This window comes from Panthera leo, chromosome A2, assembly GCF_018350215.1.
Source record: "Panthera leo isolate Ple1 chromosome A2, P.leo_Ple1_pat1.1, whole genome shotgun sequence".
NCBI lineage: Eukaryota > Metazoa > Chordata > Mammalia > Carnivora > Felidae > Panthera > Panthera leo.
In genome coordinates, this window is record NC_056680.1 from 55,024,730 (window position 1) to 55,045,843 (window position 21,114).

Genomic DNA, 21,114 nt, shown 5'->3' on the forward strand with positions numbered 1-21,114 from the left:
GCCCTCTCTCTCTCTCTCTCTCTCAAAAAAAAAAAAAAAGTACTTCCAAGTCTGGCAGTTTATTCAATCCTTCCAACGACCCGAGGAAGGCTGGACTCCCCAAGGGCACAGGTTGAACTTCAAGCTCAGTGACTGGCTTGCTGTCAGACCTTGAGCAAGCTACTGTCCCTCTCTGGGCTTCATTTCCCCACAAGCTGAAGCCCGCCGAAGTGGGAGGCTCAGGCCAGATGAGCTCTGAAGTTCCCTCCAGCCCTGCCACCCCAAGGGGAAGGGTAGAGTGGTGTGGGTCACCCAGGCTGGGGTTTGCGTCCCATCTCCGCCACCTCCCAGCTGGGTGGTTTGGCCTCAGCTTCCATCTGTATGGGGAGGATTAAGGGAGCTGACCTCGCCTGCCACCCTCAGGGAACCTTGGCAGTGATCCTGGTGACCCCAGGTGAAGGGCGGGCCCTACACCTGTCTCTGCAGCTCCTTCCCGGGATGCCTTTGCTCCATCAGGGCCTCAGTTTTCCCAGCAGAGAACCCTTCCAATTTCCCAAGGACCAGAAGGCAGATGCAGAGGGCGAAGGCAGGCCAGGAAGCCACAGAAGGGGTGAAAGAAAGAAACCCAGCATGCCCCCCTCCAGGCCGCTCCTCCCTTCCTGCAGACAGGCCCCCAACCAGTTCCCAACTCTGGGCCCTGCTGTGGGCCACACCCTGGGCCTGGTGAACAACAGCTGCTGACAGCACGCTGTCCCCAGAGGGCGGCCACTTCAAAGCCAGTTGGGCCCCACCAGGCTGGGCAACCAGGCTCTGGCCAGAGGGCTTTGTGTCAGGGACACAGGAAACCACCCAGGGATGGGGGTGGCTTCCCTTGTTTTCACATATTACATTTGTTTAACAAGCACTTAAGTAGCACTTACTGTGTGCCAGGCACTCTACTAAGCTTTATGTGTGTTACTCATTTAATCCTAAAGGGGTTGGTACGTGTATCACCTGCATTTTCTAGATGAGAAGACTGGCCCAGAGAGGTTGATGTCAGGTGCCTGGGGTCACAGAACTGGTAGGTGGCAGAGGTGGGACTTGATCTAGGCCAGCTGACCTCAGAGTCCCGTGTCTTTTGTGTGGTGTGTGTGCGTGTTATCCCTGTCCCTCCCCCAGTCCAGACCAGGACAGCCCCACCTGATCACAGCCCCACCTAGTCACCCCACTTCATCTGCCTTTTTGGAAAGCCACCCTTGTTTTGCAGAACTCGCTGCTCTGAGGACAAGCCCCTGAGGCCCATTCTCTCAACTTTTCCGTGACTCCCCCGGGATCCTCACGGGAGAGGCTGGTGCCAGCCGCCGCCAGTGGGCCTCTAGTGGTGGCCCAGCAGGCCTTGCCACGGGACGTGGTATTTTTCCACTCTTGCTGGCAAGCTCATGGTTCCTCTGAGCCCTTGATCCAAAAGCCCTGTGGCCCAACTGCCCTAGAAACTTGAGAGGACAACTCTTCCTCACTCCCCTAGGGACGGTGGAGAGGAGGTGGTCTGCAAGGCAGGAGGGAGACAGGCTAGTCTCACACTGCCCTGAACTTCCCTTGGGGGGAAAGGCCTGGGGAGCTGGGGTCCCTCAGCCCAGAGATGGAGGTCCGAGAGGTGGGGCCATGAGTCTGTGCCCAGCACCTAGGCAGGCCCTGAAGGCTTTCACAGCACCCCTGTGTGTGTGAGGGCAGCATCACGAACTCATTTCACATAAGCGGAAGGACGTGCCCAAAGTCACGCAGCCTGTGGGACCGAAACTGAGATCCCAAACCACATCTGACTCTGACTGCCACCCCTTTGTTTCTAAGAGCCAGACGGAAGAGCTGGCGATGGAAGGGTGCGGCCTCAGACCATGTCTGTGCTCCTGTCTGCCCGCAAATGTGTTCCCCTTCGGGTCCATGGCGCCGTACTTCCTGTGTGAGGGTCTAGACTTGCATCACCTTCTTGGACCTGAGGCTCTGTGAGCAGGGACATGCCTGCCTCATGCCCCACTGCACCATCAGGCTAGCACAGGTTAGGGCAGGCAGCAGGTGATGGTTAGGGGGTGGAAGAATGCAGGGCGCCGAGCTTGGCAGCTGGGCTGTCTGGGTTCAAATCCCAGCTTGTCCCAGACACCTCAGAACATTAGGATGGTTAAATGAGCTAATAAACAGCACTGAGAACAGTGCCGGTGATGTGTGTTACACAGCATTTGCTGCCATTATCACGGTTTGTTGAATGAATTAAGCCCCAACATACCTGGGCCACGGCTCAGATCCTTGGAATGACGACAGTTTACAAAAAAGGGAACTGAGGCTCAGAGAGGCAAAGTGACTTGAACTTGGGTCCTGAGCTGCCCAGGCCCTCCGTCCGTCCACCCTCTCCCTACCGGACCAGTGTCAGCCACTGAAGCAGGGCCATGCCAGGATGAGGCCTGCCCTGCTGCCCATGGGCCCAGCCCCCACAGCGGCCATGAACCTGGTCTGTGGCCAGGGCTGAAAGCCATGGCTGGCGGCTGGCGGCGGGCGGGCAGGCAGGCAGGCTGTAGAGCTCAAGGAAGTCCACAGAGCCTTACTGTGTTTGTCTTGGCTTCTTTGGGCTGGCCCAGGCCCTGCTATTGTTCTGGGAGCCATGCCCGCCCCTCAGGGGCCTGGAGCTGTGTGAGGAGGAGGTTGTCTCCAGGGGTGGGGTAGGGTAGGGGACCTCTGTCAAGTCACGTCTTCAACTGGCCACAGTTGCAGCCTGGTACCCTCTGCTTTTCGCTTTGATTCTATTGTCTTGCCCGCTGTTCCTGCGAAACATCAGCTTCCTCCATCAGACTGGGGGCTCCCCATAGATCTGGATCAGATATACCTCAGGGCCTTTGCACTGGCTGTTCTCTCTCTTTAGAATTTTTTTTCCTCCAGATATCCACATGGCTTACCTCTCACTTCTTTCAGACCTGTGCCCCAAAGTCACCTTCTTGGTGAGCCTGCCTGGCCACCCTATTTAAAAGTATACCCCAACACTTCCTATTCTCCTTCACCACACTGTCCTTTAACCACCATACTCTAGTCACCACCTGACTCCTATATATTTCACACATTCACCTTGTCACAACCAGCAAATGTGTCAGCTCCTGGAGCACAGAGATGTCTGTCTTGCTGACCCCTGCGTGTCCCCCGGCCCCATTCCTACAATAGGACCTGACGAATAGTAGAGGCACAAAATGGACAGATGCATAAGGAAACGATCATGTGTCCAGCATTGCTCAAGAACACTGCTCCATAGAAACTTCCTGAGAAAAACTCATCTCCATGTGGGGAAACGGAGGCCCAGTGAAAACAGGGTTGGTATTTACTGTACCGTCTGAGACAAGCATCGTGCTGGCTATGTAACACTTCTTGTTTGAACCCTCGCTTCCTCCCGTTCTGTAGATGAGGAAACTGGGGCTTCAAGGTGAGGGAGTACCTTTGAACAAGCCGCCTAACCTCTCCCAGCTTAGTTCCCTCACGTTTGAAGAAAGGCGGTGAGGAAGCAGCTTGCACACAAGACGGAGGAGGGGGTGGGGTGTCACGGGTGAACGCGCACCCTGAGGCATTGTGTGGATTGCTCGAGGGGCCCTCTTCCTGCCTGTCCCGGTGGGGCAATGCTGGCCAGGGGTGCTGCGTGTGGACATTTCTGAAGCCTGGCCTGCTTCCTTTCTGGACGGGGTTTTAGGAAAGCGGGATGGCTCCGAGCACAGAAACAGGCAGAGGGTGTGTGGGCTGGGCAGGCCCCCACTCCAGAATCCTTCCCATTCTGCCTCTGCCATCCTGGGCGCCCGGATCTTGCCCTGAAGGAGATGCTGGGACCCATCCAGACCCGTGATTTCACTTCAGGGGCTCTTCATCCAGAGACAACAGGGTCTTTCATTTAAATTCTGGTGCAGCAAAGGCCCCTTCTCCAGACAACTTTACCACCCACTGCCCACTGCTGTACCTCAAATGCCACCTTAACATACTCGCTTGACCTTTGGGGGCTTTTAGACCTTAAAGAGATTTTCCCCCATTGAGATGCAACTGATAGGAGGGAAATGATAGATGGGGGACATGTAAAGGCAGATGAGCCAACACCTTCACTATGGCCTAGAGCCTGGCCGAGGCACAGGCTCATACCTCTGATCGTGACAGAGCCCTCTGCACTGACCTGAGATGGCAATGACCATGATGCCGGCCAGTGTCTTGGTTAATCAGGTAATGGTTTAGCTCTAATTTTAACAGGTAACATTTTAATCAAAGGCTGACATTTTCATGATTGCCAATACACCAGCCCATACCTAAAACCTCAATTATAAGCTAACATTTTAATGATCAGCTACTACCTCTGTTAATAGCTAACAGTCTAGTCATCGTGTAACATATTAAATCAGTGGCGAATATTTCAGTGATGGCTAACATTCTGGTTAACAACTAACATCTTGGTTATGAGCACATGACTTAATCTTATTAGCGAAAGCTTTCCTTAATAACTAACAATTCAGTTTCCAGCTGAAATGTCACTGGTAAGATGATTCAGTGCATCGGACTTAGCAGCAAAACTCCCGGTCAGTGCTTTTCAAACCCTCAGTGAGCATTTGGATTATCCGGGGATGCTGTTCAAATGTGGGTTCTGATTCTGCAGGTGTGGGGGGGGGGGCATGGGTCTGCATTGCCAGCAAGTTTGCGGGAGATGCTGCCCATCAGGGCGCATTTTGCAGAGACAGGGTCCGTGCTGTTAGGGACTGGCTGAGAATCGACAATCAAGCTGCCAGCTCACCTTGCTTGCAGCTAACTTCACAGTTACAAAGCTAACGTCGGATATCTGCTAACAGCTACGCTTGGCCGTGGGAGCCAGTGACTATGGGAGCTTGTACAGGTACCACAGAGCCCACTGCCCGATTTTCAGGAATTGTGTCAGCTCGTTGTGAAGCCCTTGGTAACTTGAAGTCAGACATGGTGGGAGTATTTCCACCACGAAGTGGGCAAATACCACAAAGCAGGGCCTTATTTTCTTTTAGGGGATTGCTCTGTCGCACACACCAGCACTTTGGTCTGGGCTCTGCGTCCAAGCGGGAGGTCCTGGGAGGGGGGTAGGCGGAAGATTCTCTGGGCTGAGGCAGGGGAGAGACAGAAACACCACTCACTTTTCCCGTGGACTTGACGCCCTTCCAGATGCAGAAGAAACAGACCAGCCAGACGAGGAGAAGGCAGAGAGCAAGGTCCCACTTCAAGGAGCCGGGGTCGTCGATTCCAGAGGACAAGCTCAGCACATTGCGCCTTCGAGCAAACAAAGCCGCAAGTCAGTCGGGCCGGCCCTGGGGCAGCGAGAGCTGAGGCCGAGGCGCCAACAGGCTGGGGTTGAAACCCCGACTCAGGCGCCATGTTTCCACAAGGCCTCTCGCCTCTCCAAGCCCTGGAATCGCCATGGGTCTTTGAAGCAGCTCCCACCCAGGCCACAGGGCTGTGGAGAAGTCAACAAGGAGATAGATTCGGACTCCTACGTCAGGCGAACCCGGGTTCAACCCAGTCTGGCCTCAGGAAAGTTAAGTAAACCTCCAAGCCTCAGTTTCCTCATCTGTAAAATGGGTACTAATTCCTGTGGATCGATTCTTAGTAGACCCTGCTTCAGTGCCCACCAAGGGCCAAACACTGGGTTCAAACTTGGCTCTACAGTGTAATCACTGGGCTGGTTACCCAAACTCCTGGACCTGAGTCTCCTCATTTGGGAAATGGGAATGACTACCCTCCCCCAACACTCTGTCCCATCCCTCTTATTCTATTCACCCCTGTTCCTTATCCAGATCTCCACTAAAATGTCAGCCTCACAAGGCTTCTACATGCGGCTGCACAGCACTTTATAGAGATTGGTGTTAAAAGAAAACCCACACGGGGCGCCTGGGTGGTTCGGTCGGTTGAGCGGCAAACTTCAGCTCAGGTCACGATCTCGTGGTCCGTGGGTTCGAGCCCTGTGTTGGGCTCTGGGCTGATGGCTCAGAGCCTGGAGCCTGTTTCCGATTCTGTGTCTCCCTCTCTCTGACCCTCCCCCATTCATGCTCTGTCTCTCTCTGTCTCAAAAATAAATAAACGTTAAAAAAAAATAATTAAAAAAAAATAAGAGAAAACCCACATGAAGTACTAACTACAGGGTCTGGGTGCAACCAGCACTGGGTAAACCTGTTTCTGTCCTGGCCTTGAGACGCCCAGAATAGGTCCTGGTACCTAAGCAATGCTGGTCTCCTCCCATCCCCCAGCAGGGTTGTGAAGGTCTTGGGGGTCGGGGGGTGGGGACAGGTAGACAGTCTGAAGGCTAATCAGCTCAGAGCACCCACCCTCCCTGCCCGGCATCACACAGCAGAGGCTGGGTCCTTGGGAGTCCAAGAGACTTACTGACCTGTGGAAGATGCATAGAAACACCTACTCACAGACACATCTCTGCGGGGCAGATGCCGTCTGAAGTCAGGGTGGGGCAGCACGGGGTGCTGACGGCCAGAAGCCACACATCGTAATGCCAAGAAACTGTCCCCATTGTCCCAGAGCCCTGATACTGCAGCAGTGACCAAGGGCAGGCACACCGAGCCCAGGGATGTCAGCCCTAACCGCCACTCCATCAGGGTCCCTGTCCGCTGAATCCCCGGGCTGCTGACCATGGGAGCCAGGGAGCTCGTGCTCCCCTGGGAAAAATCTGGTTCGCTCCTGTTCTAACCAAAGTTCGCTCCTGGTTTCAAGGCCACACTCAAGCAAGAGAGGCAGAGAGGGAGTGTGCTTTGTGCCCTAGGCTCTCTTCTGTAAAACGCAGGTAACAGTTCCTGCCCCCATGCTGCTGCCTGGCAAAGCATTCCAGACCATTCCCTAGCTCTCAGCCAGCCTGTGGGAAGTTCCCTGTGGTCAGGGCTCTGGGTCTCAGAATGCCTACTGGGCCAGATGTGTCATTGCTTTTCCTTCTTTTTTCCAGAGTCAACATGAGGACCTTGAATAAATCCAAGATGCCCCTCTCAATTGGCATTCGACCGAGGCCTTTCTTTGGGTCACTGTCATGGTCCCAGCACCTACAAGAGCATGTGGCACATAGTACAGCCTCGATAAATACCTGTTGAGTGAACGAACCAGGGACTCAGCTGAGGCAGCTGGCAAGTTCACGTGGCACTCTGGACCAACCCATGCAGTATTACCATTAACGCACCTTAAAAGGGGCCAGCTTTCCTACCCTTTTCTTGATGAGAACCCTGACATCAAATGGCCTCCCCTCTGTCACCCACAATGGTGTGCTCATACCATCCACAAGGCGTTTTCAATTCATCTCATCTGATTCAAGGACTAAGGTCACTGGCCCCATTTTACAGACGGGGAACACCAAGGCACGGAAGACCCAATTGCCCACAGACACACAGCCAGCAGGCGACAGTGTTACCACCCTGTACTCAAGCCTGTCTGACTCCAAAAGCCCGCACTCTGTGGACTCCCCCATGCTGCTCCTCTGGCAAAGAGAGAATAGAGCCTAAACTTTAAAAAGAATCTGTCCAGTCCCTGCTATGGGCCAGGGTCACCTGAAGCCTCAGGCCAGGGGGCATCCCCGTGAGGCAGGCCGTCCGCCAGACGCATCCCGGCTGGGGCCCTGCCAAGCACGTGGATCTGGCGGCTGCAGCTGCCTGAGAATAAAAAGCCCTTCCCGCAGGCTCCAGAGCTCAGCGCCTTCAATGAAGGCCCGGGGCATGCTGGGCAGCGGCCCAAGGCTTCCTTGTGAATGGGCAGCGTCACAGGGAGAGTGCTTTTCCACCTCCACACCTTTGCACACCCTCTGCATTGCCAGCCACGCGGCCCTTGGGCTTCCAGAGAAGCCTTCCCTGCTGCCCCACAGACCACCAGAGTCCCTGTCGGTCTTGCGGCTTCTATATGTGGCTGCACAGAGTGTCACCCACAGGTGAAAAGTCTGTCTTGCTTACCAGGCTCCAAACATCCCAAGGACAAGGATCTCACAGGCAGGTACACAGTAGGTGCTCAGCTAACGCTGAGGAGGTGCCCGGCCTTTTCTGCTCTCCTAAGGGCAAGCCGACCGAGGAGCCTGAAACCCCAGAGCTCAGAATCTGACCACACCACGGCCAGCCAGTTCACGGACGCCCTTTCGACCTTCTCCCCCTCCTGTGCCGGGTAAACCCCTGGTGCCTGTGACAGACGGGAGGCTTGCTCTGGGCAGCTAGCTGAGCAGCTACGGAAGCCACAACAAACAAGGAAACTGAGTCTCCGCTGCTGGCAGCGAATTCCTTAAAGGAGCTGGCGACACCTGCAGCGACACTGTTGAAGGCACGTGCTCTTGGATCCGGCAATACTCCGTTCCTAAGACTCTCTCCTGTAATTACTCTTGCACGTGTGGCCACCGACGGGGTCCACCCCAAGCTATTCATCGCAGCAGCGTCTGCAGGGCCGACGCCTGGACGCCACCCAAATGGCCCTCAACAGGGGCTCCGCAGGGGCAGGGAAGACACACAGTGGGATGCACCACGGCCCCTAAGACAATGGGAAAGCTCCCTGGATGCAGATAAGGAACATAAAACAAGTGAACAAAGCAAGGTGGACAGCACTGTGGCATGCTCCCTATTGTGTTCAAAAGGGAAGGGGGTGGATGTACATTTGTGCTTGACTACGCACAGACTATTTCTGGTAGGACACACAAGACGCGGTTGCAGTCGCTGCCTGTGGGGAGGGGGACCTGGCGGTGGGGACACGGGGGAGGGGCGCTCACTTGGCACTGAATACCATTTTTTCTATTTGGCTGTTTTCAGTCTGAATGTTTTTCTCGGTGAATGTCTGATGTTGTCAGAAGAAGGATTCCATGTTTTTAATAGCACCTTTATAAAAATTATTTAAAATTCTTGAAAATGTTTGTAATGGGCCATGCAGACGTTCTAGGAATGGAATGAGTGTGTCTCATCCGTCAGGGGTTGTCAAAACAGAGCCCAACGTGGGCCCAGGGCCAAAGTGACCGACATCCTTTCCAAAGATATCTTTGGGTAGCCGTGGAGGCCAGAGAGTGTGTGCATCCGTTCGAACCCCTCTTTGAAGGGACCCAAGTGTGAAGGACCCTCCCCAAGCTCCCCCCCCCCCCCCCCCGTGGGACTCCTGTGGCCTCAGCCACAAAGCAACAGATAGGGATCTGTTGGGCCTTCCGCCTGTGCTGCATGGGAGGGCTCAGGAAACTGTAGAGTGCTGTACCCCAGAGGCACGGCTGTGGTGCACTGCCCCTCGACGGTGCCTGCTAACCACCCCAGGAAACTGCACATTACCCCAAATCTAGCCATGTCCCCAGCACTGCCACCACTCCTGTCTGGGCCCCCACTGCTCCCCAGAGCTATTTCAGCAGGCTTCCCACTTGCCTTCCTGCCTCCACTGTCACCCTGCCCCCAAGTCTGTTCTCATCAAGAAAGAATGTGTCCATACCCAAGTCAGGTCACACCCCTCCTCTGTTCCATATCCTCCCTTGGCTCCTACCTACCTGGCTAACAAGGCCCTCCCAAGCTGCCCCTATCTCTTTTTTGCCTCCCTGAATAAGGTGACCAAATACTCTTATCGTTCAGACCTATTAATAATGACAGTGGGACCACAGGTGTAAATGGGACGTGTCCGGGACAAGCTTATGTATGGTAGCCCCATCTCGAACCTCAGTACGGCCCCTTCAGCCACTGTGTTCTCTGAATAGATTGAGCACATTCCTGCCTCAGGACCTTTGAACTGGTTGTTTTCCCAGTCACGTGTTACAAGACATGGCAACGCCCTCCCTGCTTCAGGTTTCTGTTCAAATGTTACTTCACTGGGGCAGCCTCTCCTGTCCATCGTATGAAAATAGCATCCCTGGTCACTCTCCTTCTCCCGCCCCGGCTTTATTTTTCATCATGGATCATCACTTTTATACTACAATCATATTTGTGTTATCTGTGTAATGTCTGGCTGTCTTACTGCAATGACACGTCCATGGAGGCAGGGCCTGTGTCTGATCACTGCTGGACCCAGAGCAGTGCCTGGCACATAGTGGGTGTCCAACAGACATTAACTGAGTAAATTAATCGTACCCATTTGGTTGATGGGGAAACTGAGGCTCAGAGAGGTTCAGGAATTCACCTGAAATTACCCAGCTAAAAATCAACCCTGGGCCTGGTTCCCTTTTTCTGATGCTGCCCTGGGACCAGCTCCCTGTGTACCAGGTCCTACGCTGCCCTTCGCGAGAGCCCCCAGCATCCCAGGCTTCCCTGCATCTCTCATACAGAGGGAGGAGGCCCAGAGGTGAGCTGCATTCTTGTCCAAGAATAGTAATGATTCATTCCAGGGTGGGATCCAAAAAAGAATCGCCTGGACGTCTGTTTTGAGTCGGCCGCCCCGCTGCCGTCCAGCCGGCACTCAGAGATGTAAATACGTCCTCCGAGTGGGCCAAATCGTTTCCTTTTGACTGCCGGCCAGCCATTTATTGGCCATGGCTCTTCCCTGGAGACTGGCGGAGGCAACAATTATAAAAGAGCCCGTCCTCCCCAAGCATGGGGCCACACAAGGCTCTCCCCACCGCCTCCTCCTTCCGACAGCTGCAGGGGAAGATTGGCTGAGCACGGCTTGTTTGCAAATATGACTCATTTCTTTGATTCTAATAAAGCCTAATGATACGTGCTGAGCTCCCGGGGGGCTCGGGAGGAACCAGGGAGGAAGGCATGGCTCCGGCCTGATGGAGGGCATTAGGCCAGATCTGGCCCCGCCTGGCTTCCAGGGCTGGGGTGAAGCAGGACCCTTGGGGCAGACAGAAGAAGACCCCAGAGCAGAGACACGCAGGATGAGGTTAAGCGGGGGCAGAAGCTCTGTTTTCCATCACAGAGCAACTCAGAGTCCAATTATAATTCACAGCCAGTGTGAAATGAATGTCCCAGGGGCCCAGGTGGCTGTCACAGGGGTCTGCAAGGGCACATCTCACCAGCTCCTGCTGACAGTGGTGCTTTGGCGTTGCAGACAGGGTGGGCGTGGGGGGTCCAGGCCAAGAGAAGACCCCACGCAACCTGAGAGTGGGTCACGCAAACACATACGGCACAATTTTACCTGTGACCATGGGCTTGCGGCTGGTGGGGACACAGACGCTGCAGGTGGTGTCTGGTGGCAGAGGTGAGGTCTGGGAGCTCTGCTGCCTGTCTAGCTCCCTGCATCACTTAACCTCTCTGGTCCTCAGTGTCATCCCCGAGGAGCCGTGACTGGAGGCCCTGTCCTTAGCATATCCCTTGTCTTAGCTCTTTAAATAGAGCCAGACTGTGAAGGTGTTGAAACCATGCTATCTCCAAGGTTTAGAGAGGTGAGGTCTCTGCCCTGGGGTGTTGCAGCTGGGATGCGTGGTGGCCAGAGTCAGCCTCCCTGCTCCCGACGACCTCCTCTAGTAAAACTGGAGGGGGAGGGGCAGCTGGCAGCGATGTTCGGCAAGTTCCTTCCCTGTCCAGGGCCCATAAGGAAGTCTCAGCTTTCACAGTGCCTTATCTTGATTCCTAGGCAGCTCTCATCAGGCATCGTTTGCTGAAGGCAAGGTCACCTCGAAGACCTACGCGTCTGCTGCAGGTGAGAGACGTGGAGGGAAACGATGGCTGGGGCCGGGCTTTGGCTCGAGGGACATGGAGACCAGCCTTTTGAGAGTCAGCTGGTACCAGTCATGGATACCTCCATAATGTCCCAGCAAGCCTCTCCTAATGGAAGCCGCAGAGCTGGTCACTGTAGGGCTGGTGGCTATTTTCAGGGGAAATCACAGAAGCTATGTGTCACCCCAAAGGGAACCCAGACCCACTGATGCCTGACCCCTGTGAGGCCCTGTCTATAGTTGGTGCTTCATATATGCCCTAGTCTCTCTCCCACTACTGTGTTCCTTGAGCAGTGTCCAAAACATATTCACTCATGTCACTCCCCTTCTCGTATACCTTCTATGGCTCCCCCTCCTAGAGAACAAAGCTCAAACTTACCGGGCTAACATTCAGAGCCTCAAACCTTCTCCTGGCCCCATGCGTCCTACACTCCAGCCAAACTGGTGACTTTACTACTCCCAAACACTTGTGTGTGTTCAGAATGGCAAGCCTCTTCATGGGCTGTTCCTTCCACCCAGAACGTCTTTTCTCTCTCCTTTCCAGCCTAGGGAGCTCCTATTCACACCTCAAAGCCCAGCTCATATGGCCTTTCCACTTGCAGTTGAGGAAACTAGGCCAGAGAGGGGTGGCTGCCTTGCTGCTCTGGGCTACAAAGCCAAGTGGATGCAGACAAGCAATCAGTGAGAAGAATCGGCACTCGGTGGGCACTCACTGTGTTGAAACATTCTCACTTAATCCCCCGGGCTGAGTGAGATCATAGTATCGCAAAAGCCAGGAGAGGGTTCTGGGCTGAGAAATGCCACATTTGGATTCACAGTTGACTGCAGAGACACAAGGGTAAGGCAGGGAGAGGAGAGTCCAGCGCTGGGGTCTGGGAGAGTGATGATGGGACTCCCATGCAGGGTGGGGGGGGAGTGCAAGTGGGGAGAGGGGTCAGACTCTGGATATACTTGAAAGGGAGAGCCAAGAGCACCTGCGAACTGGATGGGAGCTTTGAGGTGGGCAGGAGTTTGGGATGAATCCTACGACTTCCCTCCTTGAAGCACCTCTCCAAAGATGAAATGCAGTGAGAGGGGCAAGTCCCCGGCACAGTGCTCACTGGAGCCGTTAGTTCTCTTTCCTCCCCCCTCTTCCATGTGCAGGAGAAGGGAGGCTCTAGAAGGCTGGGAGCCGGGCCCTTCTCACCCTTAGCACCTGGCCCAGGGCTACACTGCACTGAAGCCCCCGGCCCCACTCACTGGCCCCAGCCTCTGCTCGTGCAGGTGGCTGGCCAGGTTTTCTCGACTCAGCCTGCATTCCAGGCTCCTGTTCTGTGGACCCCAGTCCTCCCCAGGGTTCCAAAAGAGGGTAAGCCACTTGGAGACATTCAGGTGGGCTCACAAAGCTCTGCTGAGACCCAAAGGCTGGAGTGGAAGGTGAGCACCGGGCAGGTGGCCGGCGCTCTGTGGGCTGAGCAAGTCCATCCGCATCACGTGGGCCTTCGGAAGCCGCCTGCGGGCTCCGGACATTTCTGAAGATAAATCCTGTCTCCGTGGCTTCCAGGCCAGGAAGGGCAGCTTGGGCACTCAGGATGGGGATTCTGGAAGGCAGGAGCCTTAGAACCCACAGGAGGGCCGGGTGTGGGGGACGGGCACGTGAGAAGGCATGGGAAAAACCAGACACCCTGAGGACCTCATTGCTCTTATGAGTCCTTCCCAAGAGCCCTCACGTCTACGCTAGCAGAGAGGGGGAAGGAGGACAGTCCCTTTGCAATTTGGGGGGGGGGGTGCATACGGGAATTTGAGAAGGGGCCATTCTTAGTCCCTCTGAAGGGCAGATCACTTGAGTTTCAAATGCCCCTAGAGGGCAGTTTTATCCACTACAAGGGCACTCAATAAATTAAAATGGCCCACATTTCTCAAGCAGCTTCTCAGAGCTCAGTCTCACTCTGAGAAGCTGCACAGTCTCACAGTCTGTGTCTCTGAGTGAGACTCAGAGCTGTGCACAGTCTCACTCAGTTAAGGGCAGCCCTACATCCCTGGAAGGGCAGTGCTATGATCTCCCCAAGCACAGGGGAGAACACTGGGGCCCAGAGAGGAAAAAGCACCTGTCCAAGCTAGGACCGGCAGATCAAGGGTTCGAACCCAGGCAGCCAATCCGTGCCCGAGGCAATGAGGTCCCAGCAGGTATCCAAGTGGCTGGTTGGGCACCAGTTTCCTGGGTGGGGCAGGCCGCGTGTGGTCAGGCTGTGCCAGGAACAGCCGAGAGCACACAAGGCTGTGGTTTCGGGCCCCACTCAAGTGAGAAGTTCATGGTGCCTGCATTTCTTTGTCTATAAACTCAGCTGTCTGGTGGGGGTGGCGTGGAGTGGGTGACGAATATGCTTGTAATGCCCTCTCTGTCTACAAGTGGAAAATATGTACACACAGAGAGCCCTTGTCCAAGCAGGCCTAGGGCCTTGTGAGCACAGACCGAAGGCTCGCATGTCACGACAGAGAATGGACCACCTGAGAGTGGGCCACCTGACCCTATCTTGCCTATGATTTCCGGGCCCCAGCCCTGACGCATGGCTGGGACTGGTCAGCAGGCAACCCCCTCTTCTGTGGGCCTGTTCCTGGGCCAGCTTCTAAGAGCGGGGAAGACCCTTGGAAACCCCAAAGCTGCACACAAAGAGGAGTAACATCTCATGACGAGGAGGGACCACCCCCTTCCTTACTGATGTCTCCTGCCCCTGGCTCTCACCCTCCAGGTGAGGACTTATCTCAGTCATTTTCAGGACCATCAGGATCATACCAAGGTGCCAAACCCCAAGTTTAGTGGAAAATGACGCACAAGTCCATTTTTGATTGGCCTCCAAACACTGGGTTCACAGGACTCCCTCGGACATCAGCAAAGAGGTGCCCAAACTTCAGGTTTCCACATTCTGCCTTTCTGCTGTCTGTCCGCTGTCTATATTCCTGTAGGTGCTGACTACATTGTGGTAAACCATAAAAATGCCCACAGCTCTCCACTCCTCTCCTGAAGAGACAGGGCCTAGCTCCTACCTCTTGAATCTGGGTTAGCCTGTGGCTTTCTTTGGCCAATGGGACATTAATGAAAATGGAGCAGAGGCTTGAAAAGAGGTCCTGTGCTGGGGCTTTCCCATTCATTGTTTTGGAAACGCTGAGCCTCCTGTAAACAGGCCTAGGCTCAGGCTAGCCGGCTGCATGATGGACCCATATGGACCCATTGCCCCTGGCACCCCAGCCAATAGCCAGCTAATCCCCAGAAGAGCTATCCTGAGATCCTGCAGCTGACCTACCCATGAAGGAGCCCAGCAAAGACGAGAAGAACTGCCCAGCCAAGCTCAGCCCAAACTGCCAATGAGCAGAACCATGAGCCAAATAAATGGTGGTTGTTTAAAGCTACCAAGTTTGGGGGTGATTGTTACACAGCAAAAGCTAGCCAATACATATTTTCTTGCTCTATCTATTCACCTTTCCGCTTGAGTAACTACTTCAGCTTCATACATGCATTTTTCTCTACGCAATAACAGGTTTGATGTGCTAACTATACATTTTTTCTGAAAATGCATTAAGAAAACTACATCATTTTCAGACAACAGAAGTACATATACCTGCATACGGGTGTAGGAATGATTCATTCCCCTCATTTGACAGTTAAAGAAACTGAGGCTCAGAAAGGGGCAGTGACTTGCCGAAGGTCAAACAGCCAGTAAAATGGCAGAACTGGGATTCGGTTCCAAGCCTGTCTGAGACCAAAGGCATGGATTGATCTCCAAATCTGCACCCTCCTTCCCCCACCATCCATCCCAAGACAGTGACTGCCACATCCCTGGGGAGAAGATGAGGGAGTAGCCTGTCGTCCAGCCCCCAACCCGTGCCCTCCTCCCTCCTGCCTTCGGTGAGGCTGGCCTTACTCCCAGAACTCGGTGACGGGCGAGGTGAAGTTGTTGGTGTTGAGGGTGGCCCACAGGCTCTTGTTCTTGCGCATAGTGTCTTCCATGCACTGTGGCGTGTTCCAGCTGTGGTTACAGTGTGCCCAGGGCAGCTCCGACTGGAAGGACTGGAACAGATAGTATGTGGCCCAGGCCAGGATGATGACGTAGTATATATTCAGGAGGGACACGATCACGATGGAGGCATAGCCGATGCCTGTGGGTGTGGGCAATCAAGATGAGAATCAGGAAGGGGGCCGGACCCACCATGGCCACCTATTCAACTTCAGTATCCCCAGGGCTGGGGCCCAGATGGGCCCTTCAATAATGACCAGCAAATAGGGGCACCTGGGTGGATCAATTAGTTAAGCTTCTGACTCCGGCCCAGGTCATGATCTTGCGGTTTGTGAGTTTGAGCCCTGTGTCTGACTCTGTGCTGACAGCTTGGAGCCTGGAGCCTACTTCCAAATCTGTGTCTCCCTCTCTCGCTGCCCCTCCCCCCCCCACACACACACTCTCTCTCCCTCTCTCTCTCTCTCTCTCTCAAAAATAAATAACCATTAAAAATTTTTTTAAAAAACCTAATGACCAGCAAATATTTATAGGATGAATGGATGGCCGGATGGATGGGTGGATGGGTGAAAGAATGGATGGTCTGATAAGCAGGATGAACGGAAGGATGGATAGAGGATGGGTAGAGCAATGAATATATGGCTGGATAGATAGATGAGTAGATGGATAGATGTTTGGTTGGATAGACAGCTGAATGGATAGATCTTGGGTTGATAGATGGATGTTCAATATGTTGGATGGATGTATGGATGGTGGCTGGTTGGAAGGTTAGGTAGATGAATGGATGGATGAATGAGGGGATGGGTAGATGGGTAGATGGAAGGCTGGTCTAATTGACTAATGGAAGAAAGTTTACTGGATGGATAGGTTTATATAGATGAATGAATGGACTCACACATCCTCCCACCCCTGCCAATTATAATCATAACAGTGATTATTTTATGAGTGCATACTAGGTATTAGGCATAGGAGTAAATGTTATAATAATAATAATAAAGTTACCATTAATTTGGTGCTTAGTACGTATACAAGACAATTTTACGTAGCAATGTCATTTTGTCTTCATAGTAACCCTATGAAAGTAAGCATACTATTTCCATTTTACAGATGAGGAAACTGAGGCACGAGGCGATTAAGGGACTTTCCCAGAGTCACAAGAGTTCGAGCAAGAGGAGGACATAGGACATGACATCATACAGCTCCTGAATTTGAGTGCTTATCTTCTGCACTATATGGCTGAGCAGCTGCTACATACGGATCCTTCAACAGCGCAGAGAGATGGGAACCGCTCATGTGTATTGGGCAGCCACCGCGGGCCGCAGCATCACAGGAATAACACACCAACTGCCTGCCACCGTGCGTCAGGCACAGTGCCAAGTGGGCTTGCATGAGGCTCCAATGTACCTCGCAAATAGTAGGTGCTCAATAAAAATTTTGCTGACCCGATGAACGCCAGGCCCCGGGTGACCTTTGTCCCATACTCACCGGAGAACAAGGGGCAGATCTTTTCCCAGCAGGTGATGCCCCCTTCAGAGGTGTACTGGCCTATGATTACCTCCAGGAAAAACACAGGCAGGCCGCCACCAAACAGGAAAATAAAATATGGTATGAGAAACGCACCTGCAGAGAGAGCAGAGTGGGATGAGGGTCAGACTGCGGCTGCCACAGGGGCCACTCCCAAGCCCTCCCGGCCAATGGAATCCAGGAGAATGAGGGAGGGGCGTGAGGGATAAAGGCCAAACTCTTGGACCTGGTTGAAAATTCTCCGGGCCTTGCCCACCTGTCCAGGGGGCATCACCTTTCCAGTGTGCCTTCTCACCTGCTTCAAACCCACCAGGTGCTTTTCGAAGCCTCCAAGCCTTTGCTTAAGCTGTGCCAACGACCTGCCTGCCTTCCCCACATCCGTCCATCTCGAACACGACCTCCTCACTGAAGCCTTCGCCCATCCTTCCCCCGGCCCGCCCAGGGCAGGAAGCTGAGAAGAACCAGCTAGGAAGGGTGCAGTGATGAGAAGCAAGAGGTGGGAGTCTCCAGCTGGGGGTAAGAGCCAGGGCGAGGGTTCCTACCTGGCATCCACTAATGGCTTCGGCGGGTCCATAAACCCTTTGAAACTGTGGGCAACTTGGGTCTATGTGTATGTGCTTTGTTCTGGGGAGCGTCTAGGGCACTCATCAGAGTCCCAAAGGCGCCTGAGACCTACAAAAGGTTAAGAAACCAGGATCTAAGGCAGAATTTCCCAAAAGGTGGTTCTCCTAACTTGGGCAGCAAGCCACCTGCTGCCAAGCAAGCCTCTGATTGCAGGCCGTCCCGGGCGCTGAGCAATTCCTCCCTGCCCAGTGTTCCATAAGCCCTCTCCTTGCACCAAGGAGAAGGTCTCCATCACGTGCTGCCCAACTGTGATACCTCCGACAAGAGAGGATTTTAGCTCAGAATCCTCTGAGCAGCAGCAGGTTGAAAAAAACCCAAAAAACCAAAAAACACACCAAAACCCTGAACCAAAAAACCCAAACCAGCCAACTAGTCGAATACCCATTTACATTAAAAAAATGATCTTCAAAGGTGGTTGAAAGATACAGATTCAAGGTCTAAGCTCTGGGGACACAACGTACAGCACAACAACGGTAGTTAACAGACCCGTACTGCGTATTTCAAAGTTGCTGCGAGAAGAAATCTGAAGTTCTCAACCCAAGAAAAAATGTCTAACTGCGTGGGGGGATGGATGGTCACTGGAGTTACTGTGGAGATCATTTAGCAATATACACATGTATCAGTGCATTATGTCGTACACCTTAAGCTAATAAATGTTACATGTCAATTGTATCTCAAGGAAATGGGAGCAAAATTTTTAATTAAAAAAGAATATATTTTAGAATAAATTCACCGAATTTCTTTTCTTGGATACCTTTCCATCGCGGCAAATAATACTGGTTTTCCATTTATGGGGGTGGGAACAAAGCCTGCTTTTGAAGTACATTTGGATTAAGTTAGAAAAAGCCAAAGCAGGGGTGCATGGGTGGCTCAGCGGGTTAAGCGTCTGACTTTCGCTCAGGTGATGATCTCACGGTTTGTGGGTTCGAGTCCCACATTGGGCTCCATGCTGACGGCACAGAGCCTGCTTGGGATTCTTTCTCTCTCTCTCTCTCGAAATAAATAAGTAAACTTTAAGAAAAAAAAAAAAAGGAAAAGAAAAGGCAAAGCAAAGGCACGTAGATATGGGGGGATTTATGAAGGGGCCATGTGAATGCCTGAGGCCTGGGTCATATGGGTCTGGCCTCATCGCCTCTCGAGAGAGAGATGGTAAAGGACTTATTCGAGGTTGCCCAGCAAGACCCTGACAGAATATCACCTGACTCCCAGTTGTGCTCATTTCTTGCCTCTGAGATGGGGTGGGAGGTAGCAGGCTGACCCAGGGGAGGTCCAGGCTGGGGGCCTGGGAAAGCGGGGCATGGAGAGAACCCCGTGGTACGGCCCCGCCCTCTCCTCCAATGCCACTCTCTGCCCAGTCCAGGCTTACCTCCACCATTTTTGTAGCAGAGGTACGGGAAACGCCAGACGTTGCCCAAGCCAACGAAGCCACCAGCCACAGAGAGTACAAAGTCGATCTTGCTGGACCACTTCTCCCTCTGAGGGGGCTTCCCCTCTGCCTCATCTTCGGGCCGCGTGCCCGGGCTCTTCCCCGGGGATGGCTTCAAGATGTCTTTGTGAAAGTCTTTCAAACACTGCAGTTTCTCCTTGGTGGCCATATCCTCCTTGATTTCTGTAGGAGACAAAACAGAAGACAACATGTGCTCGGTAAGGGATGGCCTGTTTGTCTTCGGCACATGCTCTCCTTTCTCACCCATGAGCTGGCTCTGATCCACCCAGGCCAGTGGCAGGGGGCCTGACATCCCCTGTCTATCCACTGCTCTGTCCTGAGTGATTTGGACCCCCTAGGTGATCAGGGACCTCAAGACTCAGGAACTGACAGGTTCCCCAGGCACTGCTGAACAGAAGCACGGGGATCCCATGTTTGTCATCTCCAAATGTCATGCCTTGTTCTGCACCCAGAGGCAGAGAAGCTACCCCAATGCTGGCATCATCTCCACAAAATAAGACACACGCCGGGCAAATCCAAGGTAACTTCCCAATAACAGCCTGCCTGCATTTGCTAGAAATGAACAGACACTGTCTCAAATTTCAGATTTGCCTAGAGAATGATGGCTCCCATTTCATTCAAGACCCAGCACAGTGCCTGGCCATAGGAGGTTCTCATTCCCAGCTTTGAAAAAGCAGATTCGAAAAAGAAAGAATGGCTAAACATAAATGAATACGGAATGGAGTTTCAAGCCGGAATGGACACGGTATTTGAAAAACGAGGTTTCCATCAAAGTATGGAAAACAGATGTTTATGAAACAGGTTTGCAGTTCATTAACCAGTCACATCTCTGCGGCACACTGTGGGGCTAACGGAAGAACAGGGGCTAATGTCCATTTGCCCATCCCTCTCTAGCCACTCTGGCTTGCTCTAACCCCTGCGCCATCCAGGCCCTCTTGCCCTCTGACTCCCTGTTGGGTTCAGCAATGGAAGACCCCAGATGAGGTCCAATCTCCAAGTCCCCAGAAGCTGTTCAGGATCACACTCAGCCCACCCCGGCTTCGAGCCCACTCTAGAGGAAGTCTGCCACCAGCCAGGAAAGAACATCTTTCTCTACTTCTCAGGTCCCTGAGCCCTACCCCCCGCTGCCAGCTGGGCTTTGAGGGAAGAGCACCGCGAGTCCCAGCCCAGGGTGAGAGGGTGCCTTTGAGGGTTTACCCCCACCCGGCGGACGGCCACAGAAGGCAGCTGAGCTGGGGGAGCCAGACTTAGGGGGCCTACCCACCCCTCCCCGAGCAGAATAAAAAGTGTGACCAACTCATAGCCAAACAGCCTGGGATCCAAACGGATGGCCAACATGGAAATAACCGAGAGAAGTCAAGATTTCTAGGTTTTCTTAAAACATGTGAAGGTCATCAGGCCTCTTTGGGTTCATATTCCTCAAGGGAACGATCGGCTGGACCAGATGCGGCCTGCTCACCCAAGCACACCCTGCCACCCGGCTCACAGGACATCTCTAGTGGGGATCTGAGTCTGCCTTGGCAAAGTGCTTAGCACTACGTACCTGACAATGTCTTGCTCAAGCCCTTGCTTCCTTGTTAACCGTCTCTACCTTGACAAGAACACAGGCTCCATGGCGACAAAGACCTGTCTTATCTACTGCTGTGCCCAAAACCTGGAGTGCAGGAGGTCGCCAGGTAAGAATGGATGTGTAAATGGTCCCCAGAGTGGGGTCTTCAAGCAGCTGTTGCCACATCCCAGCTCTGATGCCAGCGAGTGTCTCCGCCTGGCGTGGGTGGCGGTCTGGGCAGGGTGAGATGGGGGCTGCCTGAAGACCTGGGGTGTGCACAGAGGATGCCCTGGCCTGGCCCCAGCAGACAGACCCACAGGGGCCATGCTCTGAGGAGGAGAGGCACAAAAGCACAACAGAACCCCCATTTCCCCCACGCCTCCTTCCTCTCCCTGGCTCGGGGTGGGGGACCCCGATT

At 53.6% G+C, this 21,114-nt stretch overlaps 1 protein-coding gene across 3 annotated transcripts in view; it reads right to left on the bottom strand.

Moving 5' to 3' along the window:
• SLC6A6 (solute carrier family 6 member 6) overlaps positions 1–21,114 on the bottom strand; it is an 87,616-nt gene that overhangs the window by 24,724 nt on the left and 41,778 nt on the right. For 2 of the 3 annotated variants that reach the window (XM_042911650.1, XM_042911660.1), the window contains 4 exons: positions 19,067–19,309; positions 17,038–17,172; positions 15,463–15,697; positions 5,121–5,253 (listed from right to left, as the gene is read on the bottom strand). In XM_042911650.1, the coding sequence (XP_042767584.1) occupies positions 5,121–5,253; positions 15,463–15,697; positions 17,038–17,172; positions 19,067–19,295 (732 nt within the window). In that variant the 5' untranslated portion in view covers positions 19,296–19,309. Of the gene's footprint in view, positions 1–5,120; positions 5,254–15,458; positions 15,698–17,037; positions 17,173–19,066; positions 19,310–21,114 lie in introns of those variants that run through there. The other variant, XM_042911671.1, reaches the window with a different exon arrangement.